Source organism: Dermacentor andersoni, chromosome 5 (genome assembly GCF_023375885.2).
Source record: "Dermacentor andersoni chromosome 5, qqDerAnde1_hic_scaffold, whole genome shotgun sequence".
Taxonomy (NCBI): domain Eukaryota; kingdom Metazoa; phylum Arthropoda; class Arachnida; order Ixodida; family Ixodidae; genus Dermacentor; species Dermacentor andersoni.
Window position 1 is genome coordinate 171,856,591 of NC_092818.1, and position 22,627 is coordinate 171,879,217.

Genomic DNA, 22,627 nt, shown 5'->3' on the forward strand with positions numbered 1-22,627 from the left:
ACACACGCACACACACACACACACACACACACACACACACACGCACACACACACACACGCACACACACACGCACGCACGCACGCACAGGAAAAAAAGGGCGCATTAGGGAGATTCCTTCGGCGCTTAACTCATTCACTCCGACAGCAGCATTCTCTCACAGTGAACACCAGTATCTTATTCTCGCTTGCCTCTTTTTATAAATCCGTCTACCGAATAAGGGGAACTGGACGAAAAAGGGAAGAGGGTTGCGGTCGTATAAACGTGAATTCATGCAAAGTAAGAATCTGAGAATTATATATATATATATATATATATATATATATATATATATATACAGCAGAGAGGTTTATCTTCTTGGGCACTCACTACGGTGAGAGCGCCCCTCATAATAGTGTGTACGCTATGTTGATAGGCCCCCTCACCGCTAATTTAAGCGGTCCTCTTTTTGTTTCATGGCATGTTATGGGCGCACAGTTTTGCCAATCAGTAGATGGGGAGGGGGGGTGCATTCTCACTGGGGGCGCACAATGACGAGACAACGTAACGATGCGTCATTATTCATTGGTCTGGGACCGCTAAAGCGACATCTACCTAAGGTCCCCCACCCTCTTCACCCTGGGCTACGCAATGGGTCGCTTGGTTCCTCTTGGCAGGAGCCCTCCGTGTCATGCATGGTGGTGAAGCATAGGACAAAACCACACGTACAGAAGGTGTCAAGGGAGAACAAAATAATAATACAGCAGCCTTTAATAAAATTCCATAACGAGATTCGAAACCAGGCCCTCAAAATCACGATCCCGAAGCTTTCCCGCGACGCCATGAACAGCGCAGCTAATGGGTAGCAGGTGCCGCCACATCATGACCGTATAAAATAAATGTAAAAAAAAACACTAATGTCCAACTGAATGCCGCTGAGTATGTCTTCGAGTTATTAATTCCTTGCGGGCAAGCGAGCGAGTTGAGACGCTTGGCGCGTTTTCATTTGGCCTCGCCGAGGCGCAGCCAAAACGCAGGCAAGAGCTTGCGCGCACAAGGAACGCGAAGACAAAAAAAAAAAAAAACATATCTAACGAAACCGACCATAATGCTTTCGCATTCCCACACGTAAGCAGTCTTAAGTGTCTCTGCCGAATTTTCGGATCATGTCTACGCGAAAAACGTACTATACGCGAGAAACTTTGCATACCATCCGATACTTGATTGTATCCCATGGAGAAGACGTGTTATTTGATATGTTTCTCATAACTATATTACATGGCTTATGTTAGGCATGCATGTTGGACCGAAACGATGATCCCATTATTTCCTCGAAATCTCGGTATGCTCAAATGATTGGTCACTTGAAGCACATATATGACTTAACATAGTTTCAACCGGACTGGTACCACCTTTTGATAGGTTGCTTCTCGTTGCCACTTTTCAAAGTTCAGAACTAGTAGTTTTTCTGTCGTGCATGCTGCGCACAGCGTGACTTATAGGTCATTTCTAGGCCATGGACATGAGATGTGTTGGTTAGTGCTTGCACGTTCTCGCGACGCCATGAGACCTCTTTGTTTTTGTCGATAGTGTGTGGAAAAATTTGGAGAACGCTTAGGCTTCGCCTTTAATAGTCGAATGCGATAGCATTAAGATATCCTTGACTGCTTCTCACGCTTCCCGGCAACTGAAGCTTATGTAAGCGTAATGTTTACCTGGAAACGCTGGCGGTGAAGGCTATGCACGAAGGCTAGCGGGCAACCCGCCGTGGTTGCTCGGTGGCTATGATGTTGGGCTGCTGAGCACGAGGTCGCGGGATCTAATCCCGGCCACGGCGGCCGCATTTCGATGGGGGCGAAATGCGAAAACACCCGTGTACTTAGATTTAGGTGCACGTTAAAGAACCCCAGGTGGCCGAAATTTCCGGAGTCCTCTACTACGGCGTGCCTCATAATCAGAAAGTGGTTTTGGCACGTAAAACCCCATAATTTTTTAACGCTAGCGGGCGAGCTTTCTGGTAGAAACGCAGCCTATTGCGTGAGCCGCGGATGCGCGGAGGCGAGCTTCATCTGGATGGGGCTGTTTCAAGGAATCGAGTTCAGCTCGCCACTCTACATGAATGGTAGAAGCGCTTGAATAAGTGTTTATGTTTGAGTTTCCGCGTAGCAGAATTACGTTTTATAGTATATTCAAATTACAGTCCATCGTTATCATGTCTGTAGGTTGTGTTTAGGTTGTACTTTAGGAATTTTCTGACGCATCTTACTTTGATGAATTCAATTAATTCAGTAACACCTCTGCGCCAGGCGGAGGGCCTGCGTGGTTGTGGTTCGGTATGATTTTTTGCCCAACGATGTCCGACGCAAGACGCCGACACCGGATGTTATTGGATGCGAGGCCCTTAACGCCCTCGCGTTAAAACACGCATGCATGTAGGACTTGCAAACGTACATCCAAGGTCAGCAAGGTACTACTTTATAGAAGGGTGATATACGTATATTGGAGATGTGTTCCGGCAACAAAGTGAGCTGCCCGAATGGATATCTGTGCTTGATGACTTGGTTTCCATGGAGGCTTATTAATTATTTTTCATAGCCGAAATTGGGGCTTTTAAGCGTCTTTTGAATGTTTCCGACTCTCTACTCATGTATTCACATGCGACGCCATGAAATCAGATGGAAAAAATCATTATTACACAGGTTCTGCATCGGCTGCTCTTACCCATCAGTAATGCGTTATAGACATAGTAAGGGCCCCCCCCCCCCCCCCCCCCCCTCTCACTAAAGTCAGTTCCTTAGTGGGGGATTGTTGAGTGGCAGCCAGAAACGCAGCTGCAGCACCGAGATCTAGAAGGGCAAATTGGCCTCTAGACAGGCGATGGCGACAGGGCTTTCTAGCGTACCGATCTTTGCCTTTACATTAGTATAATACTTAAAAGGCAGTTATCATTGAATAGCGTGGATTAGGTAGACAAGTTCTTCTTTTTTTGTGATCTACGCGACTTAATTTCTATATGAGATAGTAATGCATGTTGTGGATGACCTCAGTAGGTCATTATTTCTAGTAGAAGCTTCGGCCTTGCTAATTAATCCTCAGGCACGACCTTCAAAACGAGTCATCGAGCCTGAAAAGCAAGAAGCGATTAACACAGCGGCTACCTTTTCGTCTGCGGGCTAACTATTGATAGACACAAAAACTGAATTTAAACAATGGTGTAAGGAGAGTTCAAATTTGAACGCTCAAATGCGACGCCGCAGTCACGTCGGGCAGGTAGGTGCTTAGATGTTGTCCTACTGAACAACGAAAAAAAAAAGACTGTTTTACACAAATTCTTGAAGCTTGTTACACTGACCACAATGTAACCGCAACTTGATAGCGCACAAAGGAAACGAAAATAAACATAATGGACCAAGATTATCAGAAACAAATCTATTCGAACAAGTAAAATGTTGAACCGCCTCTAACAAAAAATAAAGGATTAGCGTAAGCCTTTGGCCACACAACTGCGACTAAAGGGTTCAATAAAGCTGTACATTTGCACTATTTCTGTCTAGCCTACTTAGACAAGGGGAGTCTGAGAGTGCTAAAGTCCGTCGATGTACGTAGTTAAAATTCCACAGCATGCTTGACTATGTCATACTGAAAGCATACGTGCATCACAAGGAAAGAAAACTTACGACAGAAGCCATCTGAGCATTACTGTGGGCGTTAGTCCGATTAGCATTGAAGCAATTTACGACGCACGATATCGCCGCCATCGAAGTGCGTCGTGTAGGGGACATGCACTGCTGAAGGGCTCCTCTCTCCCGCTTCCCGATGACGATGATGATTTATTGGCATTCCCTTTGAAACAGGCCGATGCCAAATAGTCAGCTAGCCTGCTTGAGTTACTCAGTGTAGTCAGCGTGTCCCTTCGCGACCCACTGCGCCATGTAGTGGCCTGTCGGAAATGCAGCATCCAAGGCATTTGAGATCGTTCTTAAATTTAAAGCTTTTCACACCACTTTTAAAATTCAGTTTTCGTGTAAATCACCATGCAGGGCGCAGGTGATGTGGTAGTTGCTGTGCTTAACGCGTATTGCTGTTCACATTCGATGACACGCTCTGGAGAAATCAACTCTGAGGCCAATACGGTACTTCTACTACAGATGGGGTCATTACAGAAGGGACGCCATGCCACCTACAAAATTTGAGCGATAGAATTTTCCCTGTACATTTGAAGTGCTGCTACATAGGTCACTCGGCGGCTAAATATCCTGTTAGCTACATTGTAAAATACGATGCGTTTTCGCTGTGACGTCGCTGTTGGCATTGATTTCTACGTTGTTGTCCACCAACAATCTTATACGCATCTGCAATGGTCGGACCTTGCGCAAAAGTTCTCGACCGCAAACTCGGCTGCCTAATCGCGCACTTGATTAGAGAAAACTCGGTCTGGTCGACAGCGGCCCGCGAATATGCTACTGTGGACCTGATACACACGACGCGAAGTAAGGCACATGCGTACACTCGCCCCAAGCGGTTCCCACGCAAAAGGGCGCCTCGCGAAAATGGGGGAGGAAACAGAAACACAACATTCCTCCTTGAAGCGCAGTTTTATTCTCTGAACGACACAGGCTATCGGACACAGCTAGGGTCGTAAACGCCGGGCTAGAGGTCGAGGGAGATGGTTGCGGTCAGGGAAGTGGGTCGGACTGGGGGTGGCGGTGAGGCTGTAGGGTTGCATATCGCCCCTTGCGGGACTGTCTCTGCAATGTCTTTTAGTCGCTTCGTTTCCTCAAGAAACGGGGCCTGTCGGGAACGGCGTTCGTTGCCTGCACATTTAAATATCGGTACATTGCACTGAAGATACGCTCGTTGGTGATCGCCGTTGTTTCTGCTGCTTGCTTTCAGATAGGAAATCTGATATTACAAAAGAACAGCGCAAGCCTTCTTTACATTTTGCGTGAATTCTATAATTTACGTATAGAGGATCGTCATTATTGTTGCACAAAGTTTTTATATGAAAGCAGGTGTATCGAGTAGAATTAGCACTAGCCGAAAATGTCTGTTTTTTCTACAACGACACTTGTACGGGATTCATTTTAGGTGCGTGCACTTAGATAGCATCGAGACGAAGAAGAAGAACTCGTGCCAATAACCACAATCTTCAGGTCCAGTCATTTCACTAGGGAACAAGAACAAGAGCAAGGTCCAGTCTGTTCCGAGGCAAAGGTAACTGAACTGGCCGTCAAAGGTTCGTCATTCTCTGAACTCGGCGTGCCTTCTCAACAGTGGTGTGATCAACAGTCTTTTAGAAGTCTATAGATGAACGAACGCATCCTTTGATGATGTGTTCGACATCCCGACCACCAACGTGCACCGCCGTTGCAAAATGCAACCAACTACTTCTTTAATTATTGCAGGCCCAGCTTGTCGCCGGGAATGTCGATTTCATCACAGAGGGGCCGTGCCTCATCAGGGGATGAACCTCGTCTGGAGGTGACCGGGTCTGCCGTTCCAAACTCAATCCATATGCCGAGAGACGAGCAGGAGGCGCACCCACAAGGTAGGCATCATATGGGCGCATTATTAATAATTATGGCTCAGGACGAACACGTATGTGTAGAAACACATTTTAAGGCAGGATACCTGGATGCTGTGGTTGGCCGTGAAACTAAACATGGAAGTTGCTTCAGCCCTTGTAACTTGGACATTTTTATTCGCTTCTATTATTTTGTGACAGGAATTACATCGACCACACGAGTCGATGCTTCAATGTAAGACTTTGCGAGCATGCGGATAAAATGTGCATAACGTCGCAGCCTCTCACCCTAGTTTTCAGTCTATGAATTACGGTTGCGTGCCGTTCTTTTACGAGTGCAATGTCAACGCAGGTCATCATGCATTTGACTAAATAGATTATCGAAGCAGCAGAAATTTCAACGCTAGTTGACGCGTGTGTTACTTTACCTTCCACTGAGCTATTGGAGAGGAACCTCGGCATATTTAGCTATGCGCCGAGGCGGGTTTTATAGGCTGGTAATTCACAAAAGGCTTAATGCGTGGTTCCTTGTTTCATTCTCGCTGGTATATGTAATATTTTCTCTTTCTTGCTTTTGTCTGTTTTCATCTACTGTGTTATGAAGTGACTGATCAGTGTGCTGGACTAGTTTGTATGCATATATTCACACCGTCATGTTATAAGATGTTTTAGGAAGTCAGCGCTCCGTCGTATTGTCTGGTCATTCCTCGTCTTCTCCTTGCGCTGCAGGTTTGTTCAGTATGAATTATCAACATGCGCATCGAAATAAGCGTAGTGCACGCCGATTTACGCACTGCATATGGCGGCGTTGCTAAATGCACTCGGTAAAGGAGGCAGCCGTGTGCCGTAATTTCTTGCGTCGTTGCTGGTGCTTCTCTGTTTGATTAACGTTTTCGGAGCGAGAAAAAAAAAAAGACGCCCTTCGCATGTGGGTGGTGACTGAAGCTTCAAGGCATGTTGAAGAAAAATTGTTGCACGGTGGGGTGCTCAAATACATGTAACGATCTTACCTGTGAGACGATTCTAATCATTTTCCGCTTGGCTTCGTGAGCGGGTGCAACGGTAACAATGGATGACCGCAGTTCGGCGGGAACTTTCTTGTTCACTCGCTTTCTCTTGCCCACTCGGTGTTTGTTACACTGGGTCATGTTTACATGGATAAGCAATGAAATTGGCCACGTCCTACTTAAGTTATAGCTGAACAAGTAAATTAGCGCAATAAAAGGTACATACACAAGAAATGGAGACTTTCTTGTGTCTGTGCCTTTTATTGCGCTAATTTACTTGTTCAGCTATGCAAAACCAACTAGCCCTACTACTAGTACCCATGGTATGGTCTGGTTTGACAGAAAGGCATTTCGCTTAGATTCTGAATGCCGTTGCCGCTTCTTTACATGTTGATATATACAAGCATGTCATGATGCATTCATGATTATTCGGGCTTGCAAGGACTGATTGTGTTTGTTTCATGCGGTCCGTCAAATTGCCAATTGTCACGCAGTTAATGCTTTTGGATCTATTTTATATATGCATGCCTTCGCGCATGTTGAGCTGATGCTAGTTGCTTCATGCAGAACCGTTGTTGACTTTTTTAATATGCCAGGTTTTCGCCTCGCCTCATATATAAGGGGCCTAAATTACGCTCTGTTTACAGGCCAGTGCTTCTTTAGCAGCTTTATTCTTTTCGCCCAAGGACATCTGCGATATTGGGGTTGCTTGGGAAATGTGTTAGAGAAGAGGTAACTCGGGGCGAAGATTGCTGTTAGCTGCTGCATATGGTGTAACTGTTTGAACTTCACTGAAAAACTCGTGTCATATTTGTAAAGTCAGTACATGCTGTTTGAGCAAACATACCAAGCAGACTGCTTTATTTGTTTTACAGCTGAGTGCCTTTCTTTGGTGAATCGCATTATGTATCACAATAATTAATTAGCCAATTAATTAATTGAACGATTAATAAATAATTAATTCAGTTATTCAGTTAGCATTCTCTTAATTAACAATTGATTAATTCATTAATTACTTAATCAACCTTTTTTCACTTGTCATTAATACAGGAGGAGGTCCAGAAGTTACAAAATCTGTCAGGGAGACCTCCTATTGGTAATTTAACAATATAGTAATTAATACATTATAGCAACATAGCGGTGACAGACATCAGATTACACGAAGTTAGTGAAGTAGATAATCAAGTACAAGAAAGGCGCCTACAATAATTGAAGTTCAGATCAAACTAGCAAATAAAATAAATGCTGATTATCAGTAAATAAATATGTAGTATTTGACACATTAAGGAAACATAGGAATGACATACGCGTATATCAAAGAAAATGAGGTTAACGTAGCAGATAATTAGAAACAGAAATATGCTTGCAATATGAGAAGTACAAGTCAAATATATGCTATGCAGCAAAAAACTCAAGATTTCTAAGAAAATAAAGAAAATAAGGAAGACGTTTTATAACGTTTTACAAGCAGGAAAACTTTGGAATCGGCTGAAAAAATTAGTAGGTCAACAACCTTACCTCCTGCCTTTGGTCGATGTCCAAGGTTTTTCAGCTATGGCGTCTTCCGATATCTCACTCGCGTGCTCGCGTAAAATCATCGAAACGCTGTGCTTGTTTAGCGATGGAACATGTGAAATCCATGCTGTGCAGTGGTAAGACGCAAGCATAAAAACAATCAACCCTTACTTATTGCCGGAGTCCTATATGTACTATTTCCCTCAAGCTCATCGTGCTGCTTTGCAAGCTTTACCGTCGCTGGCTACTCACGTGGCCGCACCTTTACGAACCATTCGCAGGCGCGACGGCGTTCCCTCAACCTGCTATAAAAATACACGGCATATAAACTAAGCAAGTGTGTGCATAAAGAGCATTGGCTCACGGGCCAACAAATGAAGCCATTAGCGGCCGGGGCGGTATAGTGAAAGCGGCATACTGGCGATGGGCTCCATTTCGTAGGTAAGCTTGTTGATGCACATCTGCGGCAAACACTTGGCGCGTAAGGAGACAAACTCGTCCCAGAAAGCAGTGAAGTTGATCACATGTCCACTATCGTACAGTGCGATTTCCTTGCGCACACTGCCACCGCCGAAGTAGCTATCTGGGACGCGCACAAGCGGCAAATCGCACGTGCACAGTTCAGTCGTGCCTGCAGTGGAAGCAGGTGTCTACCGCACGAGGCCCGCCTGCGGCTGCAACGGTTGCCGCTACGCCGCTTTCAGTGGCGCCCCTACAGGCGCTGCGCATGGCGTATATACAATTAATTACTTCTCTCCACCTTGCGGCTTTCCGCAGAACTATTATGTCAAACTCTTGCCTTTGCTTCGAGTTGTTGACAAATTCGACTTCGCCCTACCATCTTCTAGCCGCCTGGTTAGCTCGGATGGTAGAGCGGCTTCCCCCGGAAAGGCGGTGGTCCTGGGTTCGAGTCCCGGACCAGGACGAATTTTTCTTCAACTGCGAGGCTTTTCTTTCGAGGAACCCGTATGGTTCTCCTTTGTAGCAGTTGCTACGAACGGGTGGATGTCTGAGTTTCCCTTCATTAATATACAGGGTGTTTCAGCGAACACTCCCAAAAATGATAAAGGTTGTCTGTGGCAGATAGCACAATTCTAGTTCATGAGGTGGTCGACTCGAAGTGGGTGACACTATTTGCACCAAAAATTTATAATCTAATAATTAGCAATAATTCACTAATGAACTTTTAAAATAATAAACTTATGGCCCATATTGCAATTTAGAAATTCTGACCATGGAGTTCGCAAGGCGGATCCACTTAGAACGAATTCTCAGGGTGACACCAGTTCCGAGATATTAATTTCCAAACTTTGTGAAGAAATGCGTTAACGTTCGAGTTACTTCCTTAAAAAAAGGCTGTTTTATGCATTGAAGCAGAAAACTAACCGGAACGCCAGTGCATTTCTCTGCAAAGTTCGGGAATTATTATCTCGAAGCTGGTGCCATCCTGAGAATTCGTTCCAAGTATATCCGCCTTGCGAACTCCACGGCTAGAATTTGTAAATTGCATGTGGGCCACAGGGTAATTAGATTAAAATTGATTAATGAATTTTCGTTAGTTAGTCAATTCAGCATTAAATTTTTTTTTGCAAGTAGTATCCACCGCTTAAAGTAGACCATCTCATGAACAAGAATTGTCCTATCTGCGGTAGGCAACGTTTAAAGAAATTTGAAAGTGTTCGCTCAAACACCTCGTATATGCTGACAGAAAGAATAAAGACACTTGGTTGTTAGTCAGCGCCGTAGTCTGTGTCCCTCTCTCCGTCCTGTTGTTTAGCGCTTTTTTCTGCTCGTAATCATGAAGGAACCAGCCCAAATGCGCACTCTTCTGCAGTTCTATGAGCGCGCTTCCTTTTTGTTGTCTCTCACGTTTATCTACGTGGAGAGGACAAAATAAAACGCGCTTGACAGCGTGACTAGTTACAATTGAGGAATGTGGAAGTATCTCCGCAGCTGTTTAATGTATTCACGAATAATGACACCACGCCTATTGATCCGATACCACTGTCTACGTGCAAGCAGAAAGAAAAGAATAATTTGTACTTAATTTCAGGGACTGATGCTGTCACAGTCTGATTGATGTATATTATTCTTCATTTTCCTTTTGGCTAAACTGATTCCATACTCGCAGTGACAACCGTGCCTACGGCAAACGCAGCACCTTCGACCGGGGCACTGGAGGAAGCCAGCGCCGCACCGCATGTTGCAGATAATAGTGGATCTAAAAATGCGGCCGCCGAGCAAGAAGCCACAACAACGAATGAGGCGACGAATAAGCCTGCTGAAGTGACGGGTGGCACTGTATTAATGTCGCCCATGAAGAACATTGCCGCGGATTCCATCCCCGTTGCTGAGATCCAGTCCAACGTTGCGGCAGCTTCGGCAGCACCCCCAGCAAACAAGCCAGCTAACATCCAAGACCACAGGAATGAGAGTGCAGCACAAGACGTCGTTGCGGTAGCGTATGACTCGCATGGTGACGCCACAGAAAGGAATGTGACCGCGTCGATTCCACCTCATGCAGTCTTTGCGAAACGTCAAGTCATCGCTACAGGGGCAGCGCCTGAGAATACGAATGCCGCGACGACGGGCGAAAGCTTTGCGGGTGATACTGCGAACGTGGACTCTGCGGCCTCGAATGCTGCGGTCCCGCTTGCCGCAGACCCAAACGTGGCAGCATTTCCGATAACATCGGCACTGCCAGAACTCAAATCCGCACTTGTCGCTGCGCCGGACGATGTAGGTACAGTGGCAGAAGCCCGCAGGCGGCTGTACCTGACCGTAGCCATAACATATTTGGCATCGCTGTCATTTGGGTTGTCCGTGGCCTACTCGTCGCCAGCGCTTCCAAGCATACGGAAGGCGATGGAGTTCAGCGAAACTGACAGTGACTGGTTCGGCGCTCTTGTCATGCTTGGTGCAGTCATAGGAGGCCTAAGTGGCGGTAAGCGGGCGAACATTTAGTGCGAAAATTCCACGAAATCATTGCAATGAAGCACGTGGTTTTGGGTCTACTGGTATAGCTCAGCCATGATGAGACGAGAGGCTGTGAAAGTGTTAGGCCAACCGTAGGAAGGGGAAGTAGGAATCCCGGAATGTTTGGTTAGTTGGTGGATTGCGAGTAATTCACCGATAGAATGCGTAAGGTTCCGCATGTTGAATGAATCTCGGGTGTAAAAGGGGTGTTCAGTGCGCCTGGGTTTGGCCGCTAATATCCTTAACTATGTTAGGGTCCCCAGGAATTATACTATGTGATTTAACAAAAATTCGTCGCTACTTCATGGTGTGGCAAAGACATTGCAGAAGTGTTTGCCAGGTGCTCTTGAGTTTCTTGTAAAGGTGAAAGTTATGCTAACTGCAAAAGACGAAGCAATGCAGCGACACGAGTTTGGTGGAGAACCAATGTGCGAAGTGCATGTTTAAGCAACGATTCTACTCTTAGCAGTCGTGTAATTCATCTGTAAGTCGTATTTGTGCCCGCCTTTCTTGATGCTTAGAAATGTTCATGAGCGCGTTGAACTCCAGTCTTCGTTTCTTCTAAATGACAACGAGCTTGCGCTGGCTATTTAGTATTTTTCTTTGTTTAACATTTCCTACATGATTCTTTGTTCAATGCAATAGCACAAGTCGATTAATCATATTTCATCAGTTCAATTAAATTCGTTGATGAGGTACATTCTGACTGGTATATTGAGCTAAAAGCCCTAAAAAAGAGCTGCATGACGTCCAAAAGATGTGCAAGGCAACCTGTGACAATCACAGAACTAAAGCTTAAAATTAGATGAAATTGGCACGCGTCTACGAAAAATAAAAGAGTTGGTAATTACAGAATAATGGCCTCGAACAACACATAAACCTAATAAGCACTTGCACAAACACGCCCACACACAATATATACACACACACATATATATATATATATATATATATATATATACACAGATAGAATGTGTAATGAAGACATAGGCAACAGCACATAATCCCTGTAAGTCGTGTAATCTTACACATCGTTACAAATCTTTCAAACTACAAGGTGTAGAGATGAACACGCTACCATCCCTGTTGAGTTACATCACAGAAATGTAACCGTAGGAGAGATAGGGGTATTAGTGAGCATATTAGAATAACTTCTCAATTTCGCCCTTTTCCGCGTCTCATATTTGCCATAAAATTTCGTCAACTAATTACGAGTACAGTCATTCTGTTTTCCATATAAGCACCGCTTTGTTTTTCTCTCATTGTTACGCACTGCTGCAGGTCGTCAAGTGAACACGATCGGCCGTCGCAACACTCTGATTGCCTCGTCGCTCTGGTTCCTGTTCGGTTGGCTATGCCTGGCGGTGGCCACTCCCAAGGCGGCGCTGTTCGTCGGCCGCCTGCTCACGGGCGTCGGCACCGGCACGGTGGCACTCGCCGTCAGCGTCTTCATCTCGGAGATCTCTCCAGCCAACTACCGGGGCCTGCTGAACACGGGAGCCAACTGTGTTCTGTGTTGCGGTGTTTTGCTCGTCTTCGTGCTCGGCAAATACCTCGGCTTTTGGCTTCTGGCGGTCTGCTGCCTGCTGCCGGCGGCGGCCATGGGCGTCATGTTGTTCTGGTGTCCCGAGTCGCCCCGCTGGCTGCTGAAGCACAATCGACGTCACAGTGCGGCTAGAGCGTTGCGCTTTTACTTCGGTCCCGGTGCCGCGAGCGAACTGACCACCTTGGAGGCCGCAGTGTCGCGCAAGGGCGGCACGGCTGCTGCGGCCTTCTCGTTGCGAGACATGGCATCGCCGCGCGTCTACCGGTCTTTCCTGTGCGTCCTGCTCACCATGACGATGCAGCAGCTGTCAGCCATTAGCTTGATCATCACATTTACCCAAGACATCTTCGAAGAGGCCGGCACAAGCATATCGCCAGAGAACTCTGCTATTATTGTGGCATTTATACAGGTGAGGCCCCATCAGGTATGTAGCCTGAAAGTCGCTGCTTTTATGGGCGCGCATTAAACGGAATGATTCATTCAATAGGTCTCGAAGGTATGGATACCTAGGAGGGTTATTGCTGCTGTTTATGCATAGTTTGCACGTGATGTCACATCCCTCGTCGGCTCTCACCATCTGTCGTTGCAGGTTACCTCAAAGTTTGTTCACCGTTCGTTTCTACGCACGTTTACGGTCCTAGAAATGGTGCGATGGCAAAAGTACGATCCCCGAATTTGGCCCTTCGTATATGGATGAGCTTGCGCGGCCAATGCGGGCTTGCTATAGCGAAAAGGTTGAAACGTGCGATTGCGTGGACCCGTATAACTGCGCTTCGGTGCGGCTGCGATTTTATACCCCGAGGTGTTGCCAGCCACGACGTCCTTGGGCATGATTATAATTAATTGGTGCTGTCTGCGAACTGCGCCACTCTGCAAGAAAGGAAGTTCTGGAAACTTAACTAGGTTCATGAATAATTGGGTGAGAAACATATCGGCCAATGTTTGTATCATCATTAGTGAAACCAATACAAAGAAGTTCCTTCGCGTGCGGCAGTGAAACTTTTTTCCCTCCTTATGCTTTGAGTCGCACTGTTCCCGGACTGCCCTGCTTTTCACACAGGCTCAATCATGAGTGCACAATTATTCTTTAGTCGGCTCGAAACACAAGCGGGTATATACAAAACAGGTGTTCGCTGCATTCTTTGAGCTTCCGTTTTAATGCGTAAGCATTCTATGACGAGTTCCCCAGTAAAATCTGTCCGTAACGGGAGAAGTTGCACACCCTTTATCTGCAAAATAAATGCATATTTGACGAATACATTTATTTGTTAAAATAGTGTAAATGTAGGTGATTCCTATAGCTTTAGAATCCATAAGGAAGGAATGCAAAATGAAAAAAAATAGCAAAAGAAATAACCGTTCTTGTCATGCCCCTTTCAAAGCTTACTTTCCTTGAAAGCTTCCTTTTTTCGCATTATTTCTGGGCGTGCAAAGAAGCCTGCTTTGGGATTGCGGAGTATAAAAAAAAGATAGAATAGTTGATTCGTAGATGTGATAATAGTGTAATAGTAGATGATTGGTGACCTGAAAGAAAAAGAGGAAAAAATTTGCGCATTCCACGCACTGTGGGAATCGACGTAAGCAAAGCTTTCTGTACTGTTTGCTTCGATAGACCCATAATTAGCGGTGTTGTTGACGGCGAATGTTTCATTTCTACAGCGTTTAGTGTAATACGAGAGTGGTGAGTTGATGGTCAATGCTGCCTTGCGTGCACCACTGCTGTTTTCGTAATACACAGAACACAGCGAGGCGTGTTTGCTCGAGGCGATGTTGTGCTCCATTAGTAAAAAACTCCGAAGGTTAGCATTGTCATTACTTCACATGGCACATTGCATTGAGGCAGAAGTGTTAAACTGGAATTATGGGAATGTACGTACAAAAACCACAATCGGATTATGGGGCACGCCGTAGGAGCGGAACGGATTAATTTTGACCCCCTAGGATTCTTTAACGAGCACCTAAAGCTAAGGACAGGAGTGTTTCTGTATTTCGCACCTCGTCTAAATGTGGCTGCCGCAGTCGGGATCAATCCCGCGACCTCTGGTAATGCGATAGCCCCAAAACAACTACGGCGTGCACGGAGGTATTGCGTGCATTGAAATGCGTGCAATAGAAGGTGCGGTGCTACGATGTCGCCTAGACGTTACGGTGTTTTAGTGCGGCTTTGAGCCTGCATGGCGTGCGTAAGCTGTCCGCTTGACAAATTTGCAAGGTGTTTATTTTTCAGAAATAGCAGAAACGTACCGTACCGTACCTTGAAGTTAATTTTATCCTGTTAATCCGCAACCGCTGTCTTGTAGCAGCTAGGGTGCCTCGGGGGCGCGCATGTCGAGCCACCCAAGTAGCAGCCGTTTCCTCGCCTTCTCAAGTCACATGTTCCCACTCCCTCCCTCTCCCCATGTAAGCGAGTTGAGAGCGAATAGGGCCATGAGGGTCGTGGCTGAGTCGGTTCTACCCTTTCTCTGCCTCCTCTCACGCTCCTCTCTACCGTACTATATACCTCTCTTCTGGACGGTTGAATGTTAGTAGGAAAAGAAGGCTGTAGTTTCTGAAATGCTCTAGCAGGGGGTGGCGGATAATTGCAGCCGTCAAAAGGGTATCCTGGCGACGCCCAGGGAGCTTCAGAGGGCATTGTGCACATTCGACGCGGCGCAAAGGTCCGAACGCGTTTCTCACGTCGCCTATCCTTTTTTGCACGCTCCTGCCACGTATATAGATTCTTTCGTAAACAGCGTGACTTCATGGGTCGTGCGCAAAGCGAAGTTCCAGCCTTGTGCAAAGAGCTGGTAGACAAAACATTCGCCTCGTGACATGGCATCTGCTGCGATGAATTTCGTCGGGTATGTAAGTTCGCTCCCAGGAGCTGCCCGTCAGCGGTACTCCGAAGATTCTTTCGTCTTAGACGGCCAGAAAAAGGATCTGAAGTGCTCGCTGAACGTGCATTTTGGCGACATATATTTTTACCTCGTGAACAAAACTGGATGACACACTAAATGGGAGCAATGAAATGGTACCTGTCGCTTAAGGCCTACGGCCTTGCTATAGAGGGACAAGCATGGGCGTTTGGCTTAGCTCGCTGACCTTTGAGGATGCGGGTGATTGACATATCCGATCATGATCGAAAAGCTAGATCACGATTGAATGGATCCGGGTAGAGCAAAATCGCAATCGTAAATGTACATGTAGCAGCACTGTATCAGGATCTGGCTCGGTCGTGATCGAAAGTGCCCTTGTGACATCAATCGATGTCCCGCGGTCATTTGTCCCGCGGTCGCCTCTCGTGTTCGCTCTCTAGTTTAACATCATCCATCATGAGAACAGCCGGACACTGCCAAGGCAGGAGCAGCTTAGCTGACGTTTTAGAGAAAAGTGCAAGTACGCACTGCAGAATATGTCGGTGTCTGACAGCTGCCATTTGTCAAGGTCCATTGCCAGCCCCGGCTTTCCTCGCCGTTTCTATCGTTTGCGAATCGGAAAAAGCCGATCCCACTGCCTTCTGTTACCGCTATTTAGGCGTCAAACTACGCAGCAAATTGCTCGCATGACCAACCAGCTCTGTGGACGGACACAAAGCGCACACACACATAAAAAAAAAGAACTTCTGGCTCTCCCGTAATCGATAGCAGATGCAAGCACGAAATGGCAACCGGCGAAGCAGATTGGTAGGAGATGATACTAGCCACAATCTTAAGATGGATGTAGTGCATGTTCGCAACGGCACACTCCACCACACCACACTGCATAACACCGCACCCCGCCATACTGTGCACTGGTTCATATATAGGCGCTGCCCAGCAATACGAAGAAAACCGGCTGAAGGCGGCACGACAGGCAGGGAAGGACACCAGGGAGAGAAAAAAATCACTTGCATCTTTCGAGGTGATGCAAAACCCGCGCCGATGAACTTACGGACCGCTGGTTTTCATAAGAACACAGGCAACCCTGTCTCAACGCCAAAAGATGACAATGAAGTGTATGGTGCCCTGTATCCGGCCTTTTCAATGTCGCTCAGTGGAAATGCAGTTTTCAATTGAAAATGCAGATAAAATTTCAGCGTCCTTGAAGTTACAGCTTGAGTGACATTGTGCAGAAACATTAGAAACAACTCGGAAGCAATATCTTTTGTAACTTGTTTGGGCTTAACTAGCGTATGTAATGCGGTCTTGTACAAAGAGTCGTGGGCCACAGGCCGCATTTTAGTAAGTTTGGACTGGTTTCCCGGATAATCTCGTTGTATTCTCAGCTTGCCCGGGAAACCGCTCTGGCTCTTGGCTCAAGGTCATTGGAAGGTCACGGACAACGGGAGCTAAAAGCATTTCGTGCTTAAAAAGAACACTCGCAATCCAATGCGCGTGGGGTGAGCTTTTTGCGCACAAAACACTCCCGCGTGTACCCGAAGGTCTCGTGATCGACTTGTGACGTTGGCTTCTAGAGGTCTATTGGTAGAAGGAGCTAAAGAAAAAAACGTGGTAGCGTTCAACCGGTTCTTATCACTTGATTGCCGCCTATTATTCCATCCTGTCGTCAGCGGCGCCGTCATCAAGCCAGCAGCCATGCGTGGCTGCGCCGACAGCTGGCGATGGAGGTCGAAATTTGGTACGCTTGCTCTAAATGGGTGTGCTAGAGTGAATGATCATGTCGATACTTCAGCACATGTAAGAAAAGTTAAGCCGTTAAACGACCGCTTTTTATAGCGAAGCTGCATACCTCTACCGTCCAAGGAAATTTTCGTGTCATTGTAAGAAAAAAAAATTACCGACGATTACGTTACTTCCTAATGCGAAATTTGAGCGCAGCAAATAAGCTGTTTCACCTTTTCGATAGATTGAGGCAAAGAAATCGAGCAACACATGTATGCGCTATCACAGAATTTTTTTTTAATTTTTCACACGTATTCCTTTAACAAAGACTCCACTAACAGTTCTTGACAGTCATGAAGGAAGCTTTGTGGTCGGAGAAATAGACTGATATATGTTCGACTTGGTACACCAATGCTTGATTCTCAAAGACGAGATCTATACAAGTGCCTCGCGAGGTTGTCACAGCCGTGGGACGCGTTACGAGCGAGAGGAACGGGATGTTCTCCCGCATAAGTGTTAGGAAATTGCTGTTTGTCTTTATGTCAAGCCGCCACCGATCTGGCTCTCTGATTGCCACCGCACAGGGCGAACGGCAGCGGCAATTTTGGCTCGGGCGGTGCACATATACAGATCCGCCGCCACCGATCTGGCTCTCTGATTGCCACCGCACAGGGGTTGCATTGGAGGAGGAGCGAAGAAAGGAATTAAGTTCGAGCCGGCGCTTTGACAACCGGAGACTCGCAGGAAGAGGGGGGAGGGGGGCGGCGTGTACACCCAGCGGCAAACGATGGGGGCAGAAGCGCGCGCAGCAAGCGGACAACACGATAAAGGGAGGAGGGAAGAGATAGCAGCGACTGACTGATGCCGCTGACGCCGATAGTGAGTCAACCCCAGCTGCGGAGTTGGTTTCAGGGACAACGCCGCCGATGCCGACACAAACAATATGATACCCTCGCTTCCGCAGCGCTAAGAACCAGGTCTAGCCGTGGGAAGGTGGTCACGTATTCGTCGACGTGCCGGGGCCTACGTGAAATAACCGGCGCGTCGGCAACTGAAGAGCACCCTATCCGCCACACAAGAACAGGGGGGGGGGACCCTTTCCTCCTCTTTCTGCATGGCGGCGACGGTGTTCTATGCAGTCACGTTATCTTGACTCTCTAGCGGCGTCAGCGGCATCCAGCGGTATCAGTCGGTCGCTGCTAGCGCTGGGGGGATGAAAGGGGGGCGGAGCTGGTTACGAGGCCGACGACAACGCCGACGACGACGCGAAACCCAGGAACGGACGCCAAAGAGCTGCGCTATAAAAAAAAAAAAAAACTCCCCATACGCGCGCCGATCCCGGAGATAGTACAATACCGGCCGACCCGCGGCGGAGGTGAAGCAGGCGTTAAGCACTCCCCATACGTGGGCCGATCCCGAAGAAAGTACAATACCGGCCCGACCCGTGGCGGAGGTGAAGCAGGCGTTAAATACTTCCCATACGTAGGCCGATACCGAAAATAGTGCAATGCCAGGCCGATCCGCGGCGGAGATGCAGTTCGCCATTAAGGGGCCCATATACACAGCTTCGCTGGTCATCCTTCGTCAGAGTGGAAGGGCACTGATTTTTTTTACTGGCATAAATTGCCGGCTTAAGTCATTCACTGAATATTCAGATATATTACTCTTGATGGCGATCTGCTTCGAGACCAGCAATAAAGCAACTACTCTCTTTTCTTTAAATTTGTCACTTTGTCTTTAAACCAAGACACGGTGACAGCTTTATAATCTTTTGATTCAGACGACTGATTGGTTCATTCATACAATGGTTGCTTGTTACGCCATTCACATTTTTATTTGTATCTCGTTCGTGTGTAAGAGATAAGCGCATCGCAGTGCTGGGACTCATCCTCTCCATTCCCGATGCGTTGCACGTATCGCTATTAATAATTGGGAGATGGTTACAATCACTGGGTATGAAGCTTTCATGCAATATATGCAAAAAATTCATATGATAATGTCTGTCCACTGTAACGTCCCCGGTTCTCTACATTTCAGGTGGTCATGGTAGGAGTAGCCACAGTTCTCGCCGACCGCCTTGGCCGCAAAATTCTGGTGCTGTTTTCGTCAGCAGTGTCATCAGTCTGTCTTGGCGCACTTGGCCTGTACTTCTACTACAAGTCAAACGTGGGCGACAATTTCACGGAGGCCTACGGTTGGCTACCGTTGACCAGCCTCTGCATCTATTTTGTCGGCTACTCCGTGGGCCTGGGCCCGTTGCCTTGGGTAATTCTGGGCGAAATGATTCCCCTGAAGGCCAGGGCGTTTGCGACCGGAACTTGCACCGCAATTTTATTTACCGAGGGGTTCGCTGTCATCATAAGCTACAACGGTATGCGTGCTGCCCTGGGCATGGCTGGAACCTTCTGGCTGTTTGGCACTTCTCTTGTCATTAGTTTTGTTCTTTTTCTTCTATTCGTCCCTGAGACAGGAGGGAAGAGCCTAGAAGACATCGAGAATCTCTTTGGCGGGAGTTCATCGTCACAACAGGAATCGCTGGTGAAGAACGAAGCTCAGAATATGAGCTAGTTTTGTTCACTTTTGCAGTCGCGCATTGTCGTCATGACAGTACATTCGCGCACTCGACATGCGTAAGATGTTGTCATAAATGTGGTAATTTGAATGGCTATGCTACGGTTTTGGTAAAATTGACTTGAATAAGGTGAGTAAGTGCTCTGAGGCGCAAAAATGGCATGGGACTTCGACGGTGGTCGCGCGCGTCCTGCGCAACTTCTGCAATGATGAATAGCAAATTCAAGCTTAAGACCAACTCTGTAGCGTTGGAGATGAGAATTCTGTGTCATGTTCATATTTCAGGTAGTTCTGGCCCATCTGTTAAGCGCCAACGCTGTACGATTGCATAGTTACGCAGCAGAGGACGAATGTGATCAGCCGGCGCTGCCAGCTTCGCTCGTTCTTGTTTTGTCTCGTTTACTGATTAGGATTGTATTTCTCAATGAAATTGTAGTTCATTTAGCACGGAATGAATGCCTTTAAGGTTTAAGAGTGCTGTTAGATAAGGATGAGTACAGTGTTTCGAACAAGTGCTCCACTCCTTAGCGTTCCTTCCCGTCCTTAACGACGAAAGTGGTGTGCAATCCATTTAATCCTTTGCTATCGGATCTCGGTGTACCTATAGAGAGCCAGTGTTATAGCTTCTTATGTTGCACGAGGTAGACCGCGTAGCGTCACAAGTTCCCATTGCTGAGTAATGTTCGCCCTGTGTGCTGAGATATTCGTCATATGTCAGGTACCGTATAGGCGCTTCACAATCCGAGTCTTTCCACGCGCCGCGCTTGGAGTCCAGCCAAGTAGTTTTACGAGTGCTGACAGGAGAAAGCAAGTTATTGCGGGAAGCACTTGGGGCGTTTTCGGAGAAGCTTCTCGTGCCTCACAGATTTCTTGGCTCACGTGCACGCGAGTCACGACTCTCCACGGATATTCTTTTTTTTTTTTTGGTAATGCCTCAGGAGACGAATTTCCATGTCTTGCCCCGCCAAACTGGCGCCTTCTCCATTAGGAGGCACAATATTACCGCTGATAATTCATTGCCTTCGCTTCTTTCTGCCTGTTTTGGGGTAACACACGGGATTATGTTGCAGAAATCGAGTGAAATCCGACAATAAGGAACTGAAGCACAAAGCTACGCTCTATTTTCAACATCCGCAATTTCACATATGTGATCAGTAGAAAAGTTGCTACTTATGTCTAATATGAACATGTCCAACTCGGAAAACGTACCGTCACTGCTGAAACACCCTTGCTTTTGTATGTACGGCCCCGTCTGTACTCATCGTACATCATAACAAATGTAAGTCAAAAACGCTGAGAGTGAGTGTGACTGAACAGGGCCGTTAAAAAAAGGCGGACGTTTCTCCTGCGTACTCCGTAGTACGTTTGCAGCTGTGAGTATAGAATACATTAATGTACTTTATGAGAACATTGTTTTACTCTACGGCTTCCAGCAAGCAGATCTAAACCGCGCGAGTGGTATGGTTCGGTTAACGACAGCACCTCCGAGCGCATGGGCATGGAGGGTTGAGGACTGCTAGTTTATGCCCATGAGGTGCCAAGCGAGCCGGAACCTCTCCGCGCGCAATGAAAAAGTTGACGGCCGCAGCGGTGACTAAAAGGGCACACATAGCGATAAGATTTCGTGTGGCTGTCTAGCCGGTCACAGGGCTCCGTTCCGGTATAGAATAGCCTAACTGATAAGTTCGAGTTACGCAAAGCAATGCAATGCAGGACACGCGAGTGCAAATGCAGTAGTTTTCGAACGAGGCATCTTTTACATGAATGCGCTAAAATTGAATAGATAAATTCTGGGGTTTCGCGCGCCAGAACCACTGAACGATTTTTAGATACGTTAAAATGGTGGACCCCAAATTAACTCTGGCCACCTAGGGTCAATTACTGTGCACCGAATGCGCGGTACACGCGCGCCTTTGGAGTCCGCTTCCAATAGAACATGGCCGCTGTGGCCTGGGATTCAAAGGCCGACCTCAAGCTGAGCAACGCGATGTCATATTTACTGGGATACCGCGGCGGGTGTGCGCTTTCGAACAAAGTAGCGCACACTTTTCGCACTTTAGACTAGTTTGAGGGGATAGTACTCTTCGGAACCTTAGTGGATTGCGATAAACTCTGTTTGACCTAATATTGACTTCATCACGGGTATACTTTCTGTTAGGAGGGGGCCTGTAGCAACTTGCCAGAAGGGCGTCGCACGATGAAGCGGGTGTTCGAGAAGGTGCTCGAGTATATCAACCGGGTCTGGGAGTCTGGAAACTTCCACAGGAATGGAAAGAGGCAGAAGTTCGCTTCATACCCAAGCCTGGGAAGACACCTCACATCGACAACATGCGACCGATATCCCTCACGTTCTGCGTGGGGAAGGTCGTGGAACGTATGGTACTCAAGAGGTTGCAGTGACATCTGTATGCCACCGATCAGATGCCAGAGATAATGTATGGCTTTAGGCAACACCTGGGCACCCAGGATATTCTCGTACAACTCAACGAGCTGGTAATTAAGCCGGCGACGAAGTAGGCGCCGCGACCGCTACTATAGCGCTAGACCGCACAGGTGCTTTTGATAACGTCACGCATGAAAGTGTCCTCCGCAACCTACGCAACACGGGTTGTGGAGTGCAAACGTACAACTACATCCGAGACTTTCTTAATAACCGAACGGCCAGGATCAGAATAGGAGAGGAGACATCCCAACCGATCTTCCTGGGGGATAGAGGAACGCTGCAGGGTTCGGTCCTTTCCCCCTACTATTCAACATGTCTCTCCTGCCGTTGCCCAAGCTTCTCTAATCAATAGATGGCCTGGACCATGCATTATATGCCGATGGCATCACCCTCGGGACTGCGAGGGCAGGGTCGGATGGCTGGATGGAAAACATGCTCCAAAAACGGCTGACATGGTCAACAGCTATGCGAAAACCTGTGACCTTTGC

General features: G+C 47.2%; 1 protein-coding gene across 1 annotated transcript; it reads left to right on the forward strand.

Annotated features, from left to right (window-relative positions):
• The first annotated feature begins 5,401 nt into the window (after positions 1–5,401).
• Positions 5,402–19,781, forward strand: LOC126532186 (facilitated trehalose transporter Tret1-like). Its single transcript, XM_050179858.3, has 4 exons — positions 5,402–5,525; positions 10,155–10,967; positions 12,281–12,969; positions 19,163–19,781. The coding sequence occupies exons 1-4, from the start codon at positions 5,402–5,404 to the stop codon at positions 19,691–19,693; spliced, it is 2,157 nt and encodes a 718-aa protein (XP_050035815.2). The 3' UTR covers positions 19,694–19,781.
• Positions 19,782–22,627: the final 2,846 nt, after the last annotated feature.